This window comes from Pseudophryne corroboree, chromosome 5 (genome assembly GCF_028390025.1).
Source record: "Pseudophryne corroboree isolate aPseCor3 chromosome 5, aPseCor3.hap2, whole genome shotgun sequence".
Classification (NCBI taxonomy): Eukaryota; Metazoa; Chordata; class Amphibia; order Anura; family Myobatrachidae; genus Pseudophryne; species Pseudophryne corroboree.
In genome coordinates, this window is record NC_086448.1 from 411,731,550 (window position 1) to 411,754,422 (window position 22,873).

At 47.0% G+C, this 22,873-nt stretch overlaps 1 protein-coding gene across 1 annotated transcript in view; it reads right to left on the reverse strand.

Annotated features, from left to right (window-relative positions):
• The window catches only part of TENT4A (terminal nucleotidyltransferase 4A), a 383,360-nt gene that overhangs the window by 14,846 nt on the left and 345,641 nt on the right, over positions 1 to 22,873 (reverse strand). Inside the window, exon 11 of the mRNA XM_063922770.1 lies at positions 12,789 to 12,922. Within this exon, the coding sequence (XP_063778840.1) occupies positions 12,789 to 12,922 (134 nt within the window). The remainder of the gene's footprint in view (positions 1 to 12,788; positions 12,923 to 22,873) is intronic.

Here is a 22,873-nt window from a genome sequence, read left to right on the forward strand (position 1 = left end):
CGGAATGACCCCCTATGTGCGATTTTGGCTAAGTGTCAATTTTGACTCTCTCTTCTATAGAGATAGTCAAAATTGACTTGCCTGCACAGTCTATCTATTCTTGCGATGCCAACCGCGCATCGGCATCGAATAGGGATTGCAAGGTGACTTTCACTTTGCGATCTGCATTAACTTTTCTTACAATTTTGACTATATAGTCAAAATTGTAAGAAAAAAATCTCACCGTGTGTACACACCATAAGAAGCAGCACAAAGGCTGCTAGATAATATAGCAATGTACATAGATGATCACCAACACCTTCATATAAACAAATATCAGGTGTACAAGGCGTAGCAGGACACTTATAATTAGGTTTACCATACTATCCCTTTAAACTGGCACACTCATGAGTTTCAAAAGTTCTATGGCGTATTAGAACTACAGTAGGTGAAATGCAGGATGGAATTAAGCCAGCCACAGAACCTGTGTAATTCATAAGTGTCCCAGTTTAAAGGAATAGTATGGTCAGCCTACCTATAATGAACCATCAGAAAGCAGTTTCTTAATGTCTCAGAAATTGAGGAAAAATACTAAATCTGAAAACCTCTTAAATAAAAAAATAAATAAAAAAAGTTGAGACAAACGTCAAGGTTCAAAAACCATAAAAAGTCGGCCACGTTAGTAGCTATGGAACTACAAATATACCCAAATTAAAACAATCCATTGTTACCAATAGTGCTTGCTTTTTATTTTGCATATAAAATAAGATTTTACTCACCGGTAAATCTATTTCTCGTAGTCCGTAGTGGATGCTGGGGACTCCGTAAGGACCATGGGGAATAGCGGCTCCGCAGGAGACTGGGCACAGCTAAGAAAGAATTAGGACTACCTGGTGTGCACTGGCTCCTCCCACTATGACCCTCCTCCAGACTTCAGTAAGGATACTGTGCCCGGAAGAGCTGACACAATAAGGAAAGGATTTTGAATCCCGGGTAAGACTCATACCAGCCACACCAATCACACCGTATAACTCGTGATATTATACCCAGTTAACAGTATGAACATAACAGAGCCTCTCAACAGATGGCTCAACAATAACCCTTTTAGTTAACAATAACTATATACAAGTATTGCAGACAGTCCGCACTTGGGACGGGCGCCCAGCATCCACTACGGACTACGAGAAATAGATTTACCGGTGAGTAAAATCTTATTTTCTCTAACGTCCTAGTGGATGCTGGGGACTCCGTAAGGACCATGGGGATTATACCAAAGCTCCCAAACGGGCGGGAGAGTGCGGATGACTCTGCAGCACCGAATGAGAGTGCGGATGACTCTGCAGCACCGAATGAGAGAACTCAAGGTCCTCCTCAGCCAGGGTATCAAATTTGTAGAATTTGGCAAACGTGTTTGCCCCTGACCAAGTAGCAGCTCGGCAAGTTGTAAAGCCGAGACCCCTCGGGCAGCCGCCCAAGAAGAGCCCACTTTCCTCGTGGAATGGGCTTTTACAGATTTAGGCTGTGGCAGGCCAGCCACAGAATGCGCAAGCTGACTTGTGCTACAAATCCAGCGAGTAATAGTTTGCTTTGAAGCAGGAGCACCCATCTTGTTTGGTGCATACAGGATAAATAGCGAGCCAGTCTTCCTGACTCCAGCCGTCCTGGAAACATAAATTTTCAAGGCCCTGACTACGTCCAGTAACTTGGAGTCCTCCAAGTCCCTAGTAGCCGCAGGCACCACGATAGGTTGGTACAAGTGAAAAGCTGATACCACCTTAGGAAGAAATTGGGGACGAGTCCTCAATTCTGCCCTATCCATATGGAAAATCAAATAGGGGCTTTTACATGACAAAGCCGCCAATTCTGACACCCGCCTTGCCGAAGCCGAGGCCAAAAGCATGACCACTTTCCACGTGAGATATTTTAAATCCACGGTTTTGAGTGGCTCAAACCAATGTGACTTTAGGAAACCCAACACCACGTTGAGGTCCCACGGTGCCACTGGGGGCACAAAAGGAGGCTGAATATGCAGCACTCCCTTGACAAATGTCTGAACTTCAGGCAGTGAAGCCAGTACTTTTTGGAAGAAAATCGACAGAGCCGAAATCTGGACCTTAATGGAACCCAATTTTAGGCCCATAGTCACCCCTGACTGTAGGAAGTGCAGAAATCGACCTAACTGGAATTCCTCCGTTGGGGCCTTCCTGGCCTCACACCACGCAACATATTTTCGCCATATGCGGTGATAATGTTGTACGGTTACATCTTTCCTAGCTTTAATAAGCGTAGGAATGACTTCCTCCGGAATACCCTTTTCTTTTAGGATCCGGCGTTCAACCGCCATGCCGTCAAACGCAGCCGCGGTAAGTCTTGGAACAGACAGGGCCCCTGCAGCAGCAGGTCCTGTCTGAGCGGCAGAGGCCATGGGTCCTCTGAGATCATTTCTTGAAGTTCCGGGTACCAAGCTCTTCTTGGCCAATCCGGAACAATGAGTATAGTTCTTACGCCTCTTCTCCTTATTATCCTCAGTACCTTGGGTATGAGAGGAAGAGGAGGGAACACAAACCGACCGGTACACCCACGGTGTCACTAGAGCGTCCACAGCTATCGCCTGAGGGTCTCTCGACCTGGCGCAATATTTTTCCAGCTTTTTGTTTAAGCGGGACGCCATCATGTCCACCTGTGGCCTTTCCCAACGGTTTACAATCGGTAGGAATACTTCTGGATGAAGTCCCCACTCTCCCGGGTGGAGGTCGTACCTGCTGAGGAAGTCTGCTTCCCAGTTGTCTACTCTCGGAATGAACACTGCTGACAGTGCTAACACGTGATTTTCCGCCCAACGGAGAATCCTTGTGGCTTCTGCCATCGCCGCCCTGCTTCTTGTGCCGCCCTGTCGATTTACATGGGCGACCGCCGTGATGTTGCCTGACTGGATCAGAACCGGCCGGTTTTGAAGCAGGGGCTTTGCTTGACTTAGGGCATTGTAAATGGCCCTCAGTTCCAGAACATTTATGTGTAGGGAAGTCTCCTGACTCGACCAAAGTCCTTGGAAGTTTCTTCCCTGAGTGACTGCCCCCCAGCCCCGAAGGCTGGCATCCGTGGTCACCAGGACCCAGTCCTGTATGCCGAATCTGCGGCCCTCTCTGAGATGAGCACTCTGCAGCCACCACAGCAGAGACACCCTGGTCCTTGGAGACAGGGTTATCAACCGATGCATTTGAAGATGCGATCCGGACCATTGGTCCAACAGGTCCCACTGAAAGGTTCTGGCATGGAACCTGCCGAATGGAATCGCTTCGTAGGAAGCTACCATCTTTCCCAGGACTCGCGTGCAATGATGCACCGACACCTGTTTTGGTTTCAGGAGGCCTCTCACTAGAGACGACAGCTCCTCTGCTTTCTCCTCTGGGAGAAACACTTTTTTCTGGACCGTGTCCAGAATCATCATTTCGGCCATTACCTTGGTAAATACCCTCGGTGCCGTGGACAGGCCGAACGGCAACGTCTGGAATTGGTAATGACAATCCTGTACCACAAATCTGAGGTACTCCTGGTGAGGATGGTAAATGGGGACATGCAGGTAAGCATCCTTGATGTCCAGAGATACCATGTAATCTCCCTCTTCCAGGCTTGCAATAACCGCCCTGAGCGATTCCATCTTGAACTTAAATTTTTTTAAAATGTGTTCAAGGATTTCAAATTTAAAATGGGTCTCACCGAACCGTCCCGTTTCGGTACCACAAACATTGTGGAATAGTAACCCCGTCCTTGTTGAAGTAGGGGCACCTTGACTATCACCTGCTGGGAATACAGCTTGTGAATTGCCTCTAACACAGCCTCCCTTTCTGAAGGAGTCGTTGGTAAGGCAGATTTGAGGAAACTGCGGGGGGGAGGGTGGGGGATGTCTCGAATTCCAGCCTGTACCCCTGAGATACCACTTGAAGGATCCAGGGATCTACCTGTGAGCGAGCCCACTGATTGCTGAAGTTTTTGAGACGGCCCCCCACCGTACCTGGCTCCGCCTGCTGAGCCCCAGCGTCATGCGGCGGACTTAGCAGAAGAAGCGGGGGAGGTCTTTTGTTCCTGGGAAGTGGCTGTATGCTGCAGCTTTTTTCCCCTACCTCTGCCTCTGGGCAGAAAGGACGCGCCTCTACCCCGTCTGCTCTTTTGAGGGCGAAAGGACTGCACCTGATAATACGGTGCTCTCTTTGGTTGTGAGGGGACATGTGGCAAAAATGCCGACTTCCCAGCTGTTGAAAGACCATCCCCGAACAACTCCTCACCCTTATAAGGCAAAACTTCCATGTGCCTTTTGGAATCTGCATCCCCTGTCCACTGCCGGGTCCATAACCCTCTCCTGGCACAAATGGACAGTGCACTTATTTTTGATGCCAGCCGGCAAATATCCCTCTGTGCATCTCTTATGTAAAAGACAGCGTCTTTAATATGCTCTACGTTTAGCAATATAGTGTCCCTGTCTAGGGTGTCAATGTTCTCTGACAGGGAGTCTGACCATGCAGCTGCCGCACTGCACATCCATGCTGAGGCAATAGCTGGTCTCAGTATAATACCAGTGTGTGTATATATAGCTTTTTGGAGAGCCTCCTGCTTTCTGTCAGCAGGTTCCTTTAGGGCGGCCGTATCTTGGGACGGCAGTGCCACCTTTTTTGATAAGCGCGTAAGTGCTTTATCCACCTTAGGGGGTGTTTCCCAACGTGACCTATCCTCTGGCGGGAAAGGGTACGCCATTAGTAATTTTTTTGAAATTACAAATTTTTTATCAGGGGAAGCCCACGCTAGTTCACACACGTCATTTAATTCTTCAGAAGGGGGAAAAACTACTGGTAGTTTTTTCTCCCCAAACATAATACCCTTTTTTGTGGTACCTGGGGTCACCTCAGAAATGTGTAAAACATTTTTCATTGCCTCAATCATATAACGAGTGGCCCTATTGGACATTACATTAGTCTCTTCGTCGTCGACACTGGTATCAGTATCCGTGTCGACATCTGTGTCTGTCACCTGAGGTAGCGGGCGTTTTAGAGCCCCTGATGACTTTTGAGACGTCTGGGCAGGCACGGACTGAGAAGCCGGCTGCCCCACATTTGGCATGTCGTCAAATTTTTTATGTAAGGAGTCGACACTTTCGCGTAATTCCTTCCACAAGTCCATCCACTCCGGTGTCTGCCCCGCAGGGGGTGACAACACATTTATAGGCACCTGCTCCTCCACATAAGTCTCCTCATCAAACATGTCGACACAGCCGTACCGACACACCGCACACACACAGGGAATGCTCTGACAGAAGACAGGACCCCACAAAGCCCTTTGGGGAGACAGAGAGAGAGTATGCCAGCACACACCAGAGCGCTATATAATACAGGGATTAACTAAATTATATCCCCTATAGCTGCTATATATGTATTTTGCGCCTAAATTTAGTGCCCCCCCTCTCTTTTTTACCCTTTTCTGTAGTGTAGACTGCAGGGGAGAGTCAGGGAGCTTCCTTCCAGCGGAACTGTGAGGGAAAAATGGCGCCAGTGTGCAGAGGGGGATAGCTCCGCCCCTTTTTCGCAGACTTTTCTCCCGCTTTTTTATGGATTCTGGCAGGGGTATTTATCACATATATAGCCTCTGGGGCTATATATTGTGATATATTTGCCAGCCAAGGTGTATTTATTGCTTCTCAGGGCGCCTTCCCCAGCGCCCTGCACCCTCAGTGACCGGAGTGTGAAGTGTGTATGAGGAGCAATGGCGCACAGCTGCAGTGCTGTGCGCTACCTTGGTGAAGACTGATGTCTTCTGCCGCCGATTTTCCGGATTCTTCTTGCTTCTGGCTCTGATTTTGGATGCGGCAATCCAGCCGCAGAATGAGCCTGCTGAATCGTGCCACAGATCCAGCGAGCAACAGTTTGCTTTGAAGCAGGAGCACCCAGCTTGTTCGATGCATACAGGACAAACAGCGAGTCAGTCTTCCTGACTCCAGCCGTTTTGGTCACATAAATCTTCAAAGCCCGGACTACGTCAAGCAACTTGGAATCCTCCAAGTCACAAGTAGCCGCAGGCACCACAATAGGTTGGTTCAAATGAAAGGATGACACCACCTTTGGCAGAAATTGCGGACGAGTCTGCAATTCTGCCCTATCCATATGGAAAACCAGATAGGGGCTTTTACATGACAAAGCCGCCAATTCTGACACACGCCTAGCCGAAGCTAAGGCCAACAGCATGACCACTTTCCACGTGAGATACTTTAGCTCCACGGTCTTAAGTGGCTCAAACCAGTGGGATTTCAGGAAACTCAACACCACGTTAAGATCCCAAGGTGCCACTGGTGGCACAAAAGGGGGCTGAATATGCAGCACTCCCTTAACAAACGTCTGAACCTCAGGCAGTGAAGCCAGTTTTTTTTTTTTTGAAAGAAAATGGATAGGGCCGAAATCTGGACCTTTATGGACCCTAATTTTAGGCCCATGGTCACTCCTGACTGTAGGAAGTGCAGGAATCGACCCAGCTGGAATTCCTCTGTAGGGGCCTTCCTGGCCTCACACCAAGCAACATATTTTCGCCTTATACGGTGATAATGCTTTGCTGTCACGTCCTTCCTAGCCTTTATCAGCGTAGGAATAACTTCATCCGGAATGCCTTTTTCCGCTAGGATCCGGCGTTCAACCGCCATGCCGTCAAACGCAGCCGCGGTAAGTCTTGGAACAGACAGGGCCCTTGTTGTAACAGGTCCTGTCTGAGAGGCAGAGGCCATGGGTCCTCTGTGAGCATTTCTTGCAATTCCGGGTACCAAGTCCTTCTTGGCCAATCCGGAACAATGAGTATTGTTCGCACTCCTCTTTTTCTTACAATTCTCAGCACCTTTGGTATGAGAGGAAGGAGGAGGAAACACATAGACCGACTGGAACACCCACGGTGTTACTAGTGCGTCCACAGCTATCGCCTGAGGGTCCCTTGACCTGGCGCAATACCTTTTTAGCTTTTTGTTGAGACGGGACGCCATCATGTCCACCTGTGGCAGTTCCCATCGATTTGCAATCTGCGTGAAGACTTCTTGATGAAGTCCCCACTCTCGCGGGTGGAGGTCGTGCCTGCTAAGGAAGTCTGCTTCCCAGTTGTCCACTCCCGGAATGAACACTGCGGACAGTGCTAGTACGTGATTCTCCGCCCAACGCAGAATCCTGGTGGCTTCTGCCATTGCCACCCTGCTTCTTGTGCCGCCCTGGCGGTTTACATGGGCCACTGCAGTGATGCTGTCTGACTGAATCAGCACTGGTTGGTTTCGAAGCAGAGGCTCCGCTTGACTCAGGGCGTTGTATATGGCCCTTAGTTCCAGGATATTGATGTGCAGACAAGTCTCCTGACTTGACCACAGCCCCTGGAAGTTTCTTCCCTGAGTGACTGCCCCCCATCCTCGGAGGCTTGCATCTGTGGTCACCCGGACCCAGCCCTGTATGCCGAACCTGCGGCCCTCGAGGAGGTGAGCACTTTGCAGCCACCACAGAAGAGACACCCTGGCCCTGGGGGACAGGGTGATCAGCCGATGCATCTGAAGATGCGATCCGGACCACTTGTCCAACAGATCCCACTGAAAGATCCTCGCATGGAACCTGCCGAAGGGAATGGCTTCGTATGACGCCACCATCTTTCCCAGGACTCGCGTGCAGTGATGCACCGATACCGGTTTTGGTTTTAGGAGGCCTCTTACCAGAGTCACGAGCTCCTGAGCCTTCTCCTCCGGGAGAAACACCTTTTTCTGGTTTGTGTCCAGAATCATGCCCAGGAAGGGCAGACGCGTCGTAGGAATCAGCTGCGACTTTGGAATATTCAGAATCCAGCCGTGCTGTTGCAACACTTCCTGAGAGTGTGCTACGCTGATCAGCAACCGCTCCCTGGACCTCGCCTTTATGAGATCGTCCAAGTATGGGATAATTGTAACCCCTTGCTTCCGAAGGAGCACCATCATTTCCGCCATCACCTTGGTAAATATTCTCGGTGCTGTGGACAGGCCAAACGGCAACGTCTGGAATCGGTAATGACAGTCCTGTACCACAAACCTGAGGTACTCCTGATGAGATGGATAAACGGGGACATGCAAGTACGCATCCTTGATGTCCAGAGACCCCATAAAATCCCCTTCCTCCAGGCTTGCAATGACCGCTCTGAGCGATTCCATCTTGAACTTGAATTTCTTCAGATAAATATTCAGGGATTTTAAATTCAAAATGGGTCTGACCGAACCGTCCGGTTTCGGTACCACAAACATGGTGGAATAGTAACCCCTTCCCTGTTGAAGGAGGGGAACCTTCACTACCACCTGCTGGAGATATAGCTTGTGAATTGCTGCCAACACTACCTCCCTTTCCCTGGGGGAAGCTGGCAAGGCCGATTTTAGGTAACGGTGAGGGGACGTCACCTCGAATTCCAGCTTGTATCCCTGAGACACAATTTGTATAGCCCAAGGATCCACCCGTGAGCGAACCCACTGGTGGTTGAAATTTCGGAGACGCGCCCCCACCGCTCCTGGCTCCGCCAGTGGAGCCCCAGCGTCATGCGGTGGATTTAGTGGAAGCCGGGGAGGACTTTTGTTCCTGGGAACTAGCTGCATGGTGAAAAAACCTCTACCCCTGCCTCTGGCAAGAAAGGATGCACCTCTGACTTTCTTGCTTTTTTGTGAACGAAAGGACTGCATTTGGTAATACGGTGCTTTCTTTGGCTGTGAGGGAATATATGGCAAGAAATTGGACTTCCCAGCCGTAGCTGTGGAAACTAGGTCCGAGAGACCGTCCCCAAACAATTCCTCACCCTTATAAGGCAACACCTCCATGTGTTTTTTTAGAGTCGGCATCACCTGTCCATTGCCGAGTCCATAAGACCCTTCTGGCAGAAATCGACATTGCGTTTATTCTAGAGCCCAGCAGGCAAATGTCCCTCTGGGCATCCCGCATATATAGGACAGCGTCTTTGATATGTCCTAGGGTCAGTAAAATAGTCTCCCTGTCCAGGGTATCTAACTCCTCAGACAGAGAATCTGTCCATGCTGCTACAGCACTACACATCCAGGCCGAAGCAATTGCTGGCCTCAGAAGAGTACCAGAATGTGTATAAACAGATTTCAGGATACCTTCCTGCTTCCTATCCGCAGGATCCTTTAGGGCGGCTGTTTCCTGTGACGGCAGGGCCACCTTCTTAGATAAGCGTGTCAAAGCTTTGTCTACCCTAGGGGAGGATTCCCAGCACATCCTATCCGTTGGCGGGAAAGGATACGCCATAAGTAATCTTTTGGAAATCAGCACTTTCCTATCAGGAGAATCCCACGCTTTTTCACATAATTCATTTAATGCATGTGAAGGGGGAAAAGTCACTTCTTGCTTTTTCTCCCCATACATATAAACCCTCTTGTCAGGGACAGGGTTTTCCTCCGATATGTGCAATACATCCTTCATTGCTATAATCATGTATCGGATGGCTTTAGTCATTTTAGGCTGCAACTTTGCATCATCGTCATCGACACTGGAGTCAGAATCCGTGTCGACATCTGTGTCAACCAACTGGGTTAGTGGGCGCTTTTGAGACCCTGACGGCCTCTGAGCTGTAGAATCAGACACGGGTTGAGACCCTGACTGATTATCCAACCTTTTATGCAAGGAGCTTACGTTATCATTTAACACCTTCCACATATCCATCCAATCAGGTGTCGGCGTCACCACATTCACTTGTTCTGCCTCCACGTAACCGTCCTCGTCAAACATGTTGACACAAACGTACCGACACACCGCACACACACAGGGAATGCTCTAATTGAGGACAGGACCCCACAAGGCCTTTTGGGGAGACAGAGAGTATGCCAGCACACACCCCAGCGCTATATAACCCAGGGATTACACAGTAACTTAGTGTTTACCCAGTAGCTGCTGTTTATGATAATTTGCGCCTAAATTTATGTGCCCCCCCTCTCTTTTTACCCTTTTTCTACCTTGATACTGCAGGGGAGAGCCTGGGGAGCTTCCTCTCAGCGGAGCTGTGAAGAGAAAATGGCGCTGGTTAGTGCTGAGGAAGAAGGCCCCGCCCCCTCAGCGGCGGGCTTCTGTCCCGGGTCTGTGTAAATAAAATGGCGGGGGCTCCTACATATATACAGTGCCCAGCTGTATATATATGTGTCTTTTTGCCAAGAGGTATCCTAATTGCTGCCCAGGGCGCCCCCCCTGCACCCTACAGTGACCGGAGTGTGTGGGTAGTGTGGGTGCAATGGCGCACAGCTGCAGTGCTGTGCGCTACCTCATGTGAAGACAGGAGTCTTCTGCCGCCGATTTTGATGTCTTCTTGCTTCTGCCGGCTTCCGACTTCTGGCTCTGCGAGGGGGAAGACGGCGCGGCTCCGGGAAAGGACGACCAAGGTTAAGATCCTGTGTTCGAACCCTCTGGAGCTAATCGTGTCCAGTAGCCTAAGAAGCGCAACCTAGCCGCAGTTAGGAGGTTTGCTTCTCTCCCCTCAGTCCCACGTAGCAGAGAGTCTGTTGCCAGCAGAAGCTCTCTGAAAATAAAAAACCTAACTAAAATACTTTATTAGCAAGCTCAGGAGAGCTCACTAAAAGCACCCAGCTCTGGCTGGGCACAGATTCTAACTGAGGTCTGAAGGGGGGGCATAGAGGGAGGAGCCAGTGCACACCAGGTAGTACTAAATCTTTCTTTAGAGTGCCCATTCTCCTGCGGAGCCCGTCTATTCCCCATGGTCCTTACGGAGTCCCCAGCATCCACTAGGACGTTACAGAAAAGTGGATTACCATTACATCAGAGGTCCACACACCACTTCAGAGCCCTTTCAAGGAACACTGCTCTGTTTTGCATCATACAGGACCTAAAATATGAAAGTTTTCTGAAAGTTTGTCTACAGTCCGTTCCAGACACTTATTTACAGGTTTCAAAAAACACCCATGCGAAGAAGTGCAGGGGCGGAGGGTAGCTCAATGTAGTTGAAAAAAAACCAAACAAAAAAAAACCCCACACCCACTTACTATACAAGAAAAACAAATATGCAAAGACAAAAAAACAAGAGAAAGCGCTGGCAAACCTTATTTTAGGATGTTAAAGTTCTCTGCAGTCAATTAGGGATATAGCTCTTAAAGTGGCAAGCACCATTCAATGTGATTAAACATGGCCATTCCTTTTATTGGGTCGTATCTGGAGGTTTGAATCCGGTTCCACAGCGTATAGGAAATGTTGGATGTGTACAGGTCTCTCCTGATGTCCGCAGTGTAATGATAAGATACGACCCAATAAAAGGAATTTGCCACCAGGGCCGGGAGTGAACGGACCAGTGTTCTTTATAAGTTCAGGAAGGATGGATGTGGTAACAATGATTTTTTAAATTACTAAACATGGCTATGTTTTAATCACATTGAATGGTGCTTGCCACTTTAAGAGCTATATCCCTAATTGACTGCAGAGAACTTTAACATGCAAAAGGGATTAAAGAGACATTCTGAGCACAACTGTGTTTAATAGATTGTTGTCTATGGATTAAGACTCTTATTGCCGCAGTAAATGAGACTTTTATGGTACGGTGCTTTAAATCTACAGCCGTGGATAATTCTCCCTAGAGTGTATCAGGGATACAATTTATCTTTTTAGGAAGTGGGCTATAGTATCTCTTTTAGATGTGAATGTTTGGTTAGGACATAAGTTGCAACAATTGTGTCATTATTCATCCAGGCTCAGCAGAGGCTGCTAGTATAACTGAATTTATTTTATTTAAATTGATCTCTGGAGCTTTGAAGTATAAAATAAGAGTATATGTTTTTTATAAACTATTATTGCATATGACGTGCTAAAAATGTAGTAGAGTCTATGTGAGAAATTAGAAAGATCCTTATTTTAGGATGTTATAGAAAGAAATGTTAAATAAAAAAAACTCTTAAAACACGGTTTGCCAGCGCTTTCTCTTGTTTTTTTGTCTTGTTCTATTTAAGGGCTGAGTATTCTCTAATTGAAAGCTGCGGCAACTGTGTAAGGGATTTGATTGGCGCCAGGAAAATGTTGTATTTTATAAATATGCAAAGACTGTGTACAGATATAAAGGTAGTTTTAGTCTAAATTGGTCAGGAACAGGGATACAGTTATCAGATCGAGCACTATTGGACCACATGCATTAAGTCGACATGTGTTTTTCACTTTTTTTATTCTTCATTTTTTGAACTCTCTCATACTTTACGATCCACGTGGATTACGATTGGGAATAGTAACCTGTGCCAAGTGCAGCGAGGCACCTTGCATGAAGCATGGCGAGCAAAGCAAGCCATGCGAGAGGACACTGTGCACTAATTGGGGTTCCCCATCACTTTACGAAGAAAACAGCAAACAAAAAAAAAGTGAAAAAAAAAACCTCATTTCAACCTAGTACCCATATCGACTTAGTGCACATGTTGACCAATAGTGGTCGACCTAAAGACCCATACCCCAGGAACAACACGGCACAAATTATGTGATTGTCATAGGAGCAGCAGAGCAACAAATGATTTAATGCCATGTTGGAAACTACAAGTCAGTAGACCATTGTGGTCAACATAGGTACTGAACTCTAGAGGTTTACTGAATATCTGCATAACCAATATTGTATAATTCACCCACGTTTGTTTTAACTTTTGCAATATAATTTAATATACATTAAAATAATCCCCACAATTCAAACTGTAGAAACACAAGTAAGCAAAATTCCCAACAACAAAATTGAGTGACTGTCTGCACAAGTACACATACACACAAAAAAAAAAAAAAAAAAAAAAAAATACATGAAAGCACCCTTACAATATCACTGCCCGAGAGAGGGGAAGAACTTGTCTTGGAAGATAGATGCTGCGCACTGTGGGGAGAGGAGCCAAGATGCTGGTTGTAAGAGTTTTTATCAACAGTCGATGCAGAAAGAGATTTCTTCCCATTATCTGTTAAAATTGCAAGAGAGAAATAGTAGGTGGTTAACTTTAGAAACAGGGGAACCTTTTGGAAAAGTTATCAGGAACTGTTCTAAAGCCTGAAAGTACATCTGGAATCATTTCAGATGTGCACTTAAGCTGGTGTGTACCCAGTGACATCAGGAGCGATGGACTCGGCAAGTGGGGAGCATGGCACAGCAAGCGACATCCCCCTGATTGAGCTGCATGTAAAGACGGGGAGGTTGCTAGTGACACGTGGGAGCATTCATCGCTAGCGATGTAGTGTGTACACATTAGGATAATTTGAACATTTGTCCTAACGTCTCTTTATCGGGCAAAATTGCTCAAATTGTCGGCTAATGTGTACCCAGCTTTAGGCCAGTGAAAGACCATGATCATCTGTTGACGCCTCCTGAAGTGTCCATAAGAATTGCTACACAATTTAATATTCAGCACAGATGGTGTAATTGTTAGCATTATTGATTCATAGCAATGAGGTCAAGGGTGAGATTCCAACACAGCCCTAACTGCATGGACCTTGTATGTTGTCCCCTTGCCTGCGTGGGTTTCTATCAGGTACTCCATTTTCCACCACAATTCAAAAATACTTGTAGGTTAATTGGCTCTTAGAAGGGGGTGGGGAGTGAATTCTAGTGTGTGCATGTACATGTGGTAGGAAAAAAAAAAAAAAAAAAAAGATTGTAAGCTCTACTGGGGTAGGGACAGATGTGAATGGCTAGTCTGTTAAGCACTGTGGAATATGTGTTCGCTATATAAATAAGACTGGTAATAAAATACGAGGAGTGTACAATAAGTTTCCGGATGTGCAGTTCATACTAGACAAGATACCGTATGACTGTCTGGTTGTGAACTGTAAATCTGACTAAATACCATGTGAAATGTCAAGGCACAGAATCATATACAGTATAAGCAGCACAAACTCGTTATGTAGCTCATAGGCCACTGGAAAGTCATGACTTCATACGACAAGAGCGGGCCGCCACAGCAGGAGTGTTTTGAACGACTATGGGAGAATATTTAAATTACTGCCGAATTTCAATGTCGGAAAATCAGCACTAATTCGACCTATGCCTATTCAATAGCGGGTTATTTCGGATCCATTTTTGCCCATACCTTTACTTTTTTTTGGCAAATCAGCATGGGCGAAACCGGACCTAAAAACGCACAAAATTTGTGCGAATTTGCAGCTCTACGTGGTTTTCGCCCATGCCGGATTTTTCAACCAGTCGAAAAAAAAACGGAACAGGCACTGAATAGGTCGAGACCTAAACAACGCGCAAAGTGCATTTTTCTTTCCAACTGTTAAATACCCCCCTATGAGCTGATTTTGGGGAGGAAGCACTGTCCCAAACCACTGACTGTTTGAATGGTTTGCAGAATTTCGGTGCAGTAGACGGTCCCTTGAAGACTATGAGTGCTGCGGCCAAACTGTGTTCACCATCGCAGATGAGAACGTTGCTGGCAATGCGGCCCATAGCGAGGTGGACGCCATGGTGACCGTGGCCCAGTTAGAGTACAGAGGCATCTCATTGTGTTCCATCCGATTGATACTTCGCGATAAGCTTGACTTGAGCAAGGTTTCTGAATGCTGGGTGCACCATCAGCTGACGCGAGAGCAGAAGGCAGCTCAGATGACTTGGTGCCCCAAAATGCTGGCCAGGTTTGAGGCGGTCACTCAACGCTGTTTGAGAGATCAGTGGCAATGAATACTGGAGCTACAGTTTAGACCCAGAGACCAAACAACTGGCCCAGTGTATCCCAGTCAGAGGTGAGCCACCAAAAAAAGTTCCGACGTGAGAGCAGCATGGCCAAGCAGATGGTGGCTGTTTTTGCGGCCAAAACCACACCACTCATGCAGCAGTGCACCGTCACTGGGTCTGGTACTTCAACCAAATGAATGCCACAAGTGCTGGCACCAACCAAGAACTTGCGCTCATGGTACCCTTCTCCATCATGACAATGTACCTGCCCACAAGTCCAGGAAAGTAGTGGATTTTCTGGCCCATAAACACATCCAGGAGCTTTGTCGCCCGCTGTACAGTCCAGACCTGGACCCCTGTGACTTTGTTTTCCCACAAATCACGCGCAAGATGCATGGGATTCGCTTTGAGTCACCAGAAGCTGCAGTGAAGACCTTCAACCAGCATGTAGAATACATACCAGCTTCACCAAGTGGTTGGAGCACATGCAGCTTGGCATAGACTCCTCTGACTGAATACTTTGAAAAAGAAAAATGTAATTTTCACTTTGTAAATACTTTATGCATTCGGAAACTTACTGCACACTGCTCATAAATGTCAGGAGAATTGTTCAAACAAATTCCCAAGCTCAAAGCATACTAGCTAAATAGAGCCCATGAAGTCACCAAAAAAGTAATTCTCTAAAATTTCCTACATTTCATCATCTAATTAGATCAAACAGAGCACCTTATACTCAACTTTCGAACTCCAGTAAGAAAGCTTAACCTGGCTCCCCTGCAGTCAAAAAGCTAGCTTAACCTGGCTCCCCTGCAGTCAATATAAAGCAGATTGTGGATCTGACTCGGATACAACCCCTTATCAGAACTGCCTCCCTTGGCTGTAACTGGGAGGTCTGCTACCAGTACTGCCACCATCTATATTTGCTCGCCCAACTCTCTGCTTCCTCATCCCGTTCCTCTACACATGTACAGGCAGCAATGGAGCTCACCCAAAGTGCTTTGGGTTCCTGCTACTACACTGCAACCTTCTTCTGGCAGATGAAACCACTTTCCCCTTTTAACCAGGAACTACCAACTTTACACCATATAAAAAGAAAAAAAAATGTATACAAAAGTGGACAGATTTATTATTATTTTTTTTAAGGAGGTTTAGGGTGCAAATAAGTAGAGTTCGTACATGCCATTTAAACTTAGAAATATACTAGATCTTACTTTAAAATGCAACTGCAAACCAGAGGTCCCCAAACGCGGTCCTCAAGGCATCCCAACTGTCCAGGTTTTAATACAGGTGGGCATCATTCATTTTTGCCACAGACACTCCAAACATCCATCTTCTAGCGTCTGGAGGCTTTTATGCAAAAAATACATCTTAGTCACAATGCGATTAGAACTCACGAGGAGACTGCAGTGGCATCCTAACGTGGGTACAGCACGCTGAGGTGTGACACCATAGTGCCATCTCGTCTTCAGTGACAGGAGCCTGGTGCTGCACTGTGACGATATGTGCAGCACTTGGCTCACATCACTGTGTAGGAACAGACACTGCACTGACACTGGTCTCCTGGGGGAAAAAATTCACTGGGACCCCCAGTGTGACGAAATGGGGGTTCAAGCTGCGAAGCCACCCCCCCTTTTGCAGACAATGTCCACACAGGGCATCCACCAGCACCAGGTGTCACCGTAATTAGTGACGCCTCTGCGCAACTGTGCAGATTAATTTGACACTTGTATGTGTGTGCGGGAGCGTCTCTGAATCTGTATACGAAGTGCTACAATGTAGCAGATGCAGTATTTTTTCCCAATACAAGTTCTGCTCTTCTCCATACAGACTAAGACACACAATATATAAGCATACCAAATTAGAGTTGCACAGGACCTGGCAGCTCACTAACACTAGGCATGTTGCAATGCGTGGCATATTTAGGCTAGATGGGGGACGCATCTGTATATCCATGCTTGGCCACAGGTGACTAAATTAGTACCTTAATCATTTATGCTGAGAGTGTGTGTTTGTGTATGTATATATATATATATATATATATATATATATATATATATATATATATATATATGTATGTATGTATGTATGTATGTATGTATGTATGTATGTATGTATGTATGTATGTATGTATGTATGTATGATGAGCGGATTCGGTTTTACTCTGTGTTACTCGGTTCTCAAAACCGAATCTTATTGGCTCACTGATGTCACGTGTTTTGGATAGCCAATAAGATTCGGTTTTGAGAACAGAGTAAAACCGAATCCGCTCATCACACATTATATATATATATATATATATATATATATATATATATATATATATATATACCGTATATACTCGAGTATAAGTCGACCCGAATATAAGCCGAGATACCTAATTTTACCACAAAAAACTGGGAAAAATGACTGACTCGAGTATAAGCCTAGGGTGGGAAATGTACGGTGCCAGGGGTTTTCATGCTCAGGGTGTCATGCTCGTTGCCAGGGGTTTCATGCGGTAGGTGTTATGCTTGTTGCCAGGGGGTAATGCTTGTTGCTAGGGTTGTGCCCCCAGTGCCACATATACCCCCAGTAACAGATATCCCCCCACAGTGCCAGATAAAAACATGCTGCCGTTGCTTTGCCCCCAGTAGTTATGCCCCTTCTTTGCCCCCAGTAGTTGTGCCCCTCTTTCATTGCCCCCAGTAGTTATGCACTCTTTGCCCCCAGTAGTTGTGCCCCCTTTCATTGCCCCCAGTAGTTGTGCCTCCTTCTTTCTTTGCCCCCAGTAGTTGTGCCTCCTTCTTTCTTTGCCCCCTGTTGCAGTGCCCCCTTCTTTCTTTGCCCCCTGTTGCAGTGCCCCCTTCTTTCTTTGCCCCCTGTTGCAGTGCCCCCTTCTTTCTTTGCCCCCTGTTGCAGTGCCCCCGTCGCCGCTTACAAACACACAAAAAAACAATACTTACCACTGCCCCGCTCCTGCTTCCCGACCGCTTCTTCTGCTGCTGCGCTGCTCCGCTCCGTCCGTCCGCTCGCTCCGTCCGGCCGCACGCTCCGTCCGGCCGCACGCTCCGTCCGGCCGCCCGCTCCCCGGCACCCGATCATCTCTATGGGAGAGACGTCATGACGTCTCTCCCATAGCAACGCGCACAGACACTAGAGGTCAATAATGACCTCTAGTGTCTGTCCTGGAGCCGGCTGCAGCGGACGCCCACACAGCCCACGGCGTCTGCTGCAGCCATTGACTCGAGTATAAGCCGAGGGGGGCTTTTTCAGCACAGAAAAATGTGCTGAAAAAGTCGGCTTATACTCGAGTATATACGGTATATATATATGTATGTGTGATGAGCGGATTCGGTTTTACTCGGTTCTCAAAACCGAATCTTACTGGCTATCCAAAACACGTGACATCAGTGAGCCAATAAGATTCGGTTTTGAGAACCGAGTAACACAGAGTAAAACCGAATCTGCTCATCATATGTATATATATATATATATATATATATATATATATATATATACATACATATACACACATACATACACACAGCAATAAAGGACTGGCACTCCTAGAATGTTCCGAAGCAAGTAAGGTGCCCAGGTGCCGAATATGGTGATTAGTAGCGAGAAAGAAGAACACGGCACTCGTAGGACTTATTCACAAGCAGCAAGCGGATTCAAAGATGAGCTGACAGCGCAGCATAATGTGTCAACGTTTCATTTAATGCTAAATTTCGTCAGGACAAGGTAACAAACATAAAACAAACAATCTTACCTTAAATACAGCCCAACACAGACCATCATCCACGCTGTGAATGCTTCCTGGACGGGGGCTGATGACGTCACCAGGGGGCGACGTGCGCTCTCCAGCGCCGTTTCCATGGTAACCCGCCGGAGGCCAACACTTGTAAACAAGTCGACAAGTACCGACAGGAGCTGCTCAAATTTAAGCGTGACAAGCTTACTGTGGTTCAGAGAGACTATCAACAAGGGACAGTATACCCCTGGGTTAATAATCCGGGAGTTTTAACAAAACGGCAAAGAACATCCAGATGGCGGCAACTACGCGACTTCGCCACCAATGACTCTTCAGGCACCCAATCGTCACAAAGCGACCAGGACGGTGAACACACTAAAGTCCCTGGTAAACGCCCTTTAGGGGTTCGTACTCGCGCTCAACGCGGGGCCCCACTAACAAAAAAACCCGGCGAGGGGGCCAATGGAAAAGGATCTACAAGCAAGAAGCGCGCTGCGAAGAAACGGACATAGTTTTCAACCTATCCAAAAGAAGTCTATCCAGAGATGAGATAAGTGTCTTCAACAAAGGACTTTCTTTCATACCATCTGCCAGTTTTGACAAATTCTCCTGGACAGTAGATTTACATAAATTTTCACGACAAATCAGATTAAGAGAGTTTTTTGAAAAACAGCCCATACAACTTCCGGCATCCCAACTACAAAGATTCAAACCAAAATCAACCTTTGATCCATCCTCCTCCAATAACTCACTTAAGGTCTTTACAAGGACTCTCAACCAATGTGCTATGGACGAATGTGACAACTTTGTCCCTCCCAGAAACAACCTTACTAGAGCAGAGAGAACAGCGCTGCAGAATTTACGAAGTTACAAGGACATCATCATCCGTCCCGCCGACAAGGGGGGGGGGGGGGGTGGTAGTTTTAGACCTCGAATACTACCGTGAGGAGATTCAATCTCCGTTGAATGATTTGGAAGTCTACAAAGAACTGGGGTCAGACCCCACAAGTACTTTCCAGAGAGAACTCTATGCCATCTTAAAGGACGCTGCTGCTAACGGGCTGATTACAGAGACTGTCCGCCAAGCTTTGACCATCAATTCTCCTAAGACACCCGTCTTAGGGGTATATGCAATTGCGGTCGAATTCCCGAAAATATCGAAAAACAGGACATTTTCACCCAAAAAAAAATTTCGACAATGCAATTCAGTACTTTCCGTCAAAAAAACGGACTTTCCAAATTCGACTTTTTGAAATTCGACATTTGTCAAATTCGACATTTCTGCAATGGTACAAATGCGGCAATTCGACAAAAGTATATTCGAGTTTGGAAATTCGACAACAGTGCTTTTAGACCGTAAATTCGTCATTTTCAATCCGCCACACTTTGGTTGGTGGCGGAATCTAATAAAAAAAATTTAAAACATGTTTTTTTGGGTGTTTTTTTTTATTGGTAATAGCATATCTATTTATATTAGAAGGGATTAGGTACTTGGTTTGTCTTTTTTGGAGGCACAAGTATTATTTATATATTTTCTAAAATATTTTTTTTTTAAATGGAATGGTAAAAATCTGAAAAAAAATAGCGTGGGGTCCCCCCTCCTAAGCATAACCAGCCTCGGGCTCTTTGAGCCGGTCCTGGTTCTAAAAATCCGGGGAAAAAACTGACAGGGGATCCCCCATATTTTTAAAACCAGCACCGGGCTCTGCGCCTGGTGCAAAAAATACGGGGGACAAAAAGAGTAGGGGTCCCCCGTAATTTTTACACCAGCATCGGGCTCCACTAGCTGGAGAGATAATGCCACAGCCGGGGGTCACTTTTATACAGCGCCCTGCGGCCGTGGCATTAAATATCCAACTAGTCACCCCTGGCCGGGGTACCCTGGGGGAGTGGGGACCCCTTCAATCAAGGGGTCCCCCCCCCAGCCACCCAAGGGCCAGGGGTGAAGCCCGAGGCTGTCCCCCCCCATCCAAGGGCTGCGGATGGGGGGCTGATAGCCTTGAGAAAATTGAAAGAATATTGTTTTTTCCAGTAGTACTACAAGTCCCAGCAAGCCTCCCCCGCAAGCTGGTACTTGGAGAACCACAAGTACCAGCATGCGGGAGAAAAATGGGCCTGCTGGTACCTGTAGTTCTACTGGAAAAAAATACCCAAATAGAAATAGGACACGCACACTGTGATAGTAAAACTTTATTTCACACATGTCGACACATACATACTTACCTATGTTCACACGCCGACCTCTGTCCACTTGTCCAAGTAGAATCCACGTGTACCTGTGAATAAAATTATACCTGATCCAGTGTCCAGATTAAAATCCACGTACTTGGCAGAAAAAAAAAAACACAGAACACCCGGACCAAACGGATTGAAAAGGGTCCCATGTTTACACATGGGACCCCTTTCCCCGAATGCAGAGACCCCACGTGACTGCTGTCACAGAAAGGTCTCTTCAGCCAATCAGCGAGCGCAACGTCCTGGCACTCTGCTGATTGGCTATGCTCGTCTGAGCTGTCAGACAGCGCATCGCAAAGCCTCTCCATTATATTCAATGGTGGGAACTTTGCGGTCAGCGGTGAGGTCACCGCTGACGGCAAAGTTCCCACCATTGAAACTAATGGAGGGAGCTGTGCGATGCGCTGTCTGCCAGCAGACGCGCATACAGCCAATCAGGTGAGTGCCACGAAGTAGCGCTTCCTGATTGGCTGAAGGGATCTTTCTGTGACAGCAGTCACATGGGGTCCCGGCATTCGTGGAAAGGGGTCCCATGTGTAAACATGGGACCCCTTTCAGTCCGTTTGGTCCGGGTGTTCGTTTTTTTTTTTTTGCCAAGTACGAGGATTTTAAAAGATCCGGACACTGGATTGAGGTGAGTATAATTTTATTCACAGGTACACGTGGATTCTACTTGGACAAGTGGACCGAACGTCGTGTCAACATAGGTAAGTATGTGTGTGTGTCGACATGTGTGAAATAAAGTTGTATTTTCAAAGTGTGCGTGTCCTGTTATTATTTAGGTATTTTTTTTCCAGTAGAACTACAGGTACCAGCGGGCCCGTTTTTCTCCCGCATGCTGGTACTTGTGGTTCTCCAAGTACCAGCTTGCGGAGGAGGCTTGCTGGGACTTGTAGTACTACTGGAAAAAACAATATTCTTTCAATTTTCTCAAGGCTATCAGCCTCCCATCCGCAGCCCTTGGATGGGGGGGGGGGGGGGGGGGGGGGGGGGGGGGGGCAGCCTCGGGCTTTACCCCTGGCCCTTGGGTGGCTGGGGGGACGACCCCTTGATTGAAGGGGTCCCCACTCCCCCAGGGTACCCCGGCCAGGGGTGACTAGTTGGATATTTAATGCCACAGCCGCAGGGCGCTGTATAAAAGTGACCCCCGGCTGTGGCATTATCTCTCCAGCTAGTGGAGCCCGATGCTGGTGTAAAAAATACGGGGGACCCCTACTCTTTTTGTCCCCCGTATTTTTTGCACCAGCACCAGGCGCAGAGCCCGGTGCTGGTTTTAAAAATACGGGGGATCCCCTGTCATTTCCCCCCCCGGATTTTTAGAACCAGGACCGGCTCAAAGAGCCTGAGGCTGGTTATGCTTTGGAGGGTGGGCCCCACGCAATTTTTTTTCGAATTTTTTCCTGTTTTTTTCCTGTTTTTTAAAAATCGGATCAAAATCCGTCAAATCGGCAGTTTCTCGACAGCGGGACTGTCGAATCCGTTTTTTATTGAATATGTTGAATTCCGGCACCCACTTGCCGGAATTCGACGGTCGAATTGTGTCGAATTAAAAAACGGGCGAAAAATTGCCGCGATTCGCCGCTAATTGCATATACCCCTTATACTCCATTCCGAAATTACACAAAAATTTCATCCGCCCGCCTGGACGACCTATCAGTGCAAGAGAATCCATCTACTATATCATATCACAATACCTGGATAGTTTCCTTCAGGAACTAATCCAGGATCAACCAACGTTCCTAAAGGATTCCTCTACCTTTCTCAGAAAGTTATCTTCTTTTACTACTTTACCTGAGGGATGTCACTTATGTACAGTGGACGTAGTGTCATTATACACCAATATTCCCCACGAAAGGGGTGTCCAGGCGGTCCGCAGATTTCTTACTGGCAATTTGGCATATCGTGTCCCTGACATCAATCTCTTCTGTGAGTTATTACATTTGTCTTTAACAAGGAATTACTTTCTTTTCGACCGTCGGTGGTACATCCAACTAAGTGGCTGTGCCATGGGATCTTGCGTGGGGCCATCCCTCGCTAACATCTTTATGTTTGACATTGACAAAGATCTCTTCTTATTAAATCCCATGATGCAATCCAACATCTTGTACCTCACCAGGTACATAGATGACATATTTATCATTTGGTCCGGCGCTTGTCAAGATTTCAAAACAGCAATGGACCATGTTAACACCTTGGATGACAACATACATTTCACTTATTCCATCAGTGAGAAACAGGTACAATTCCTGGATGTGGAAGTTTCCATCCAGA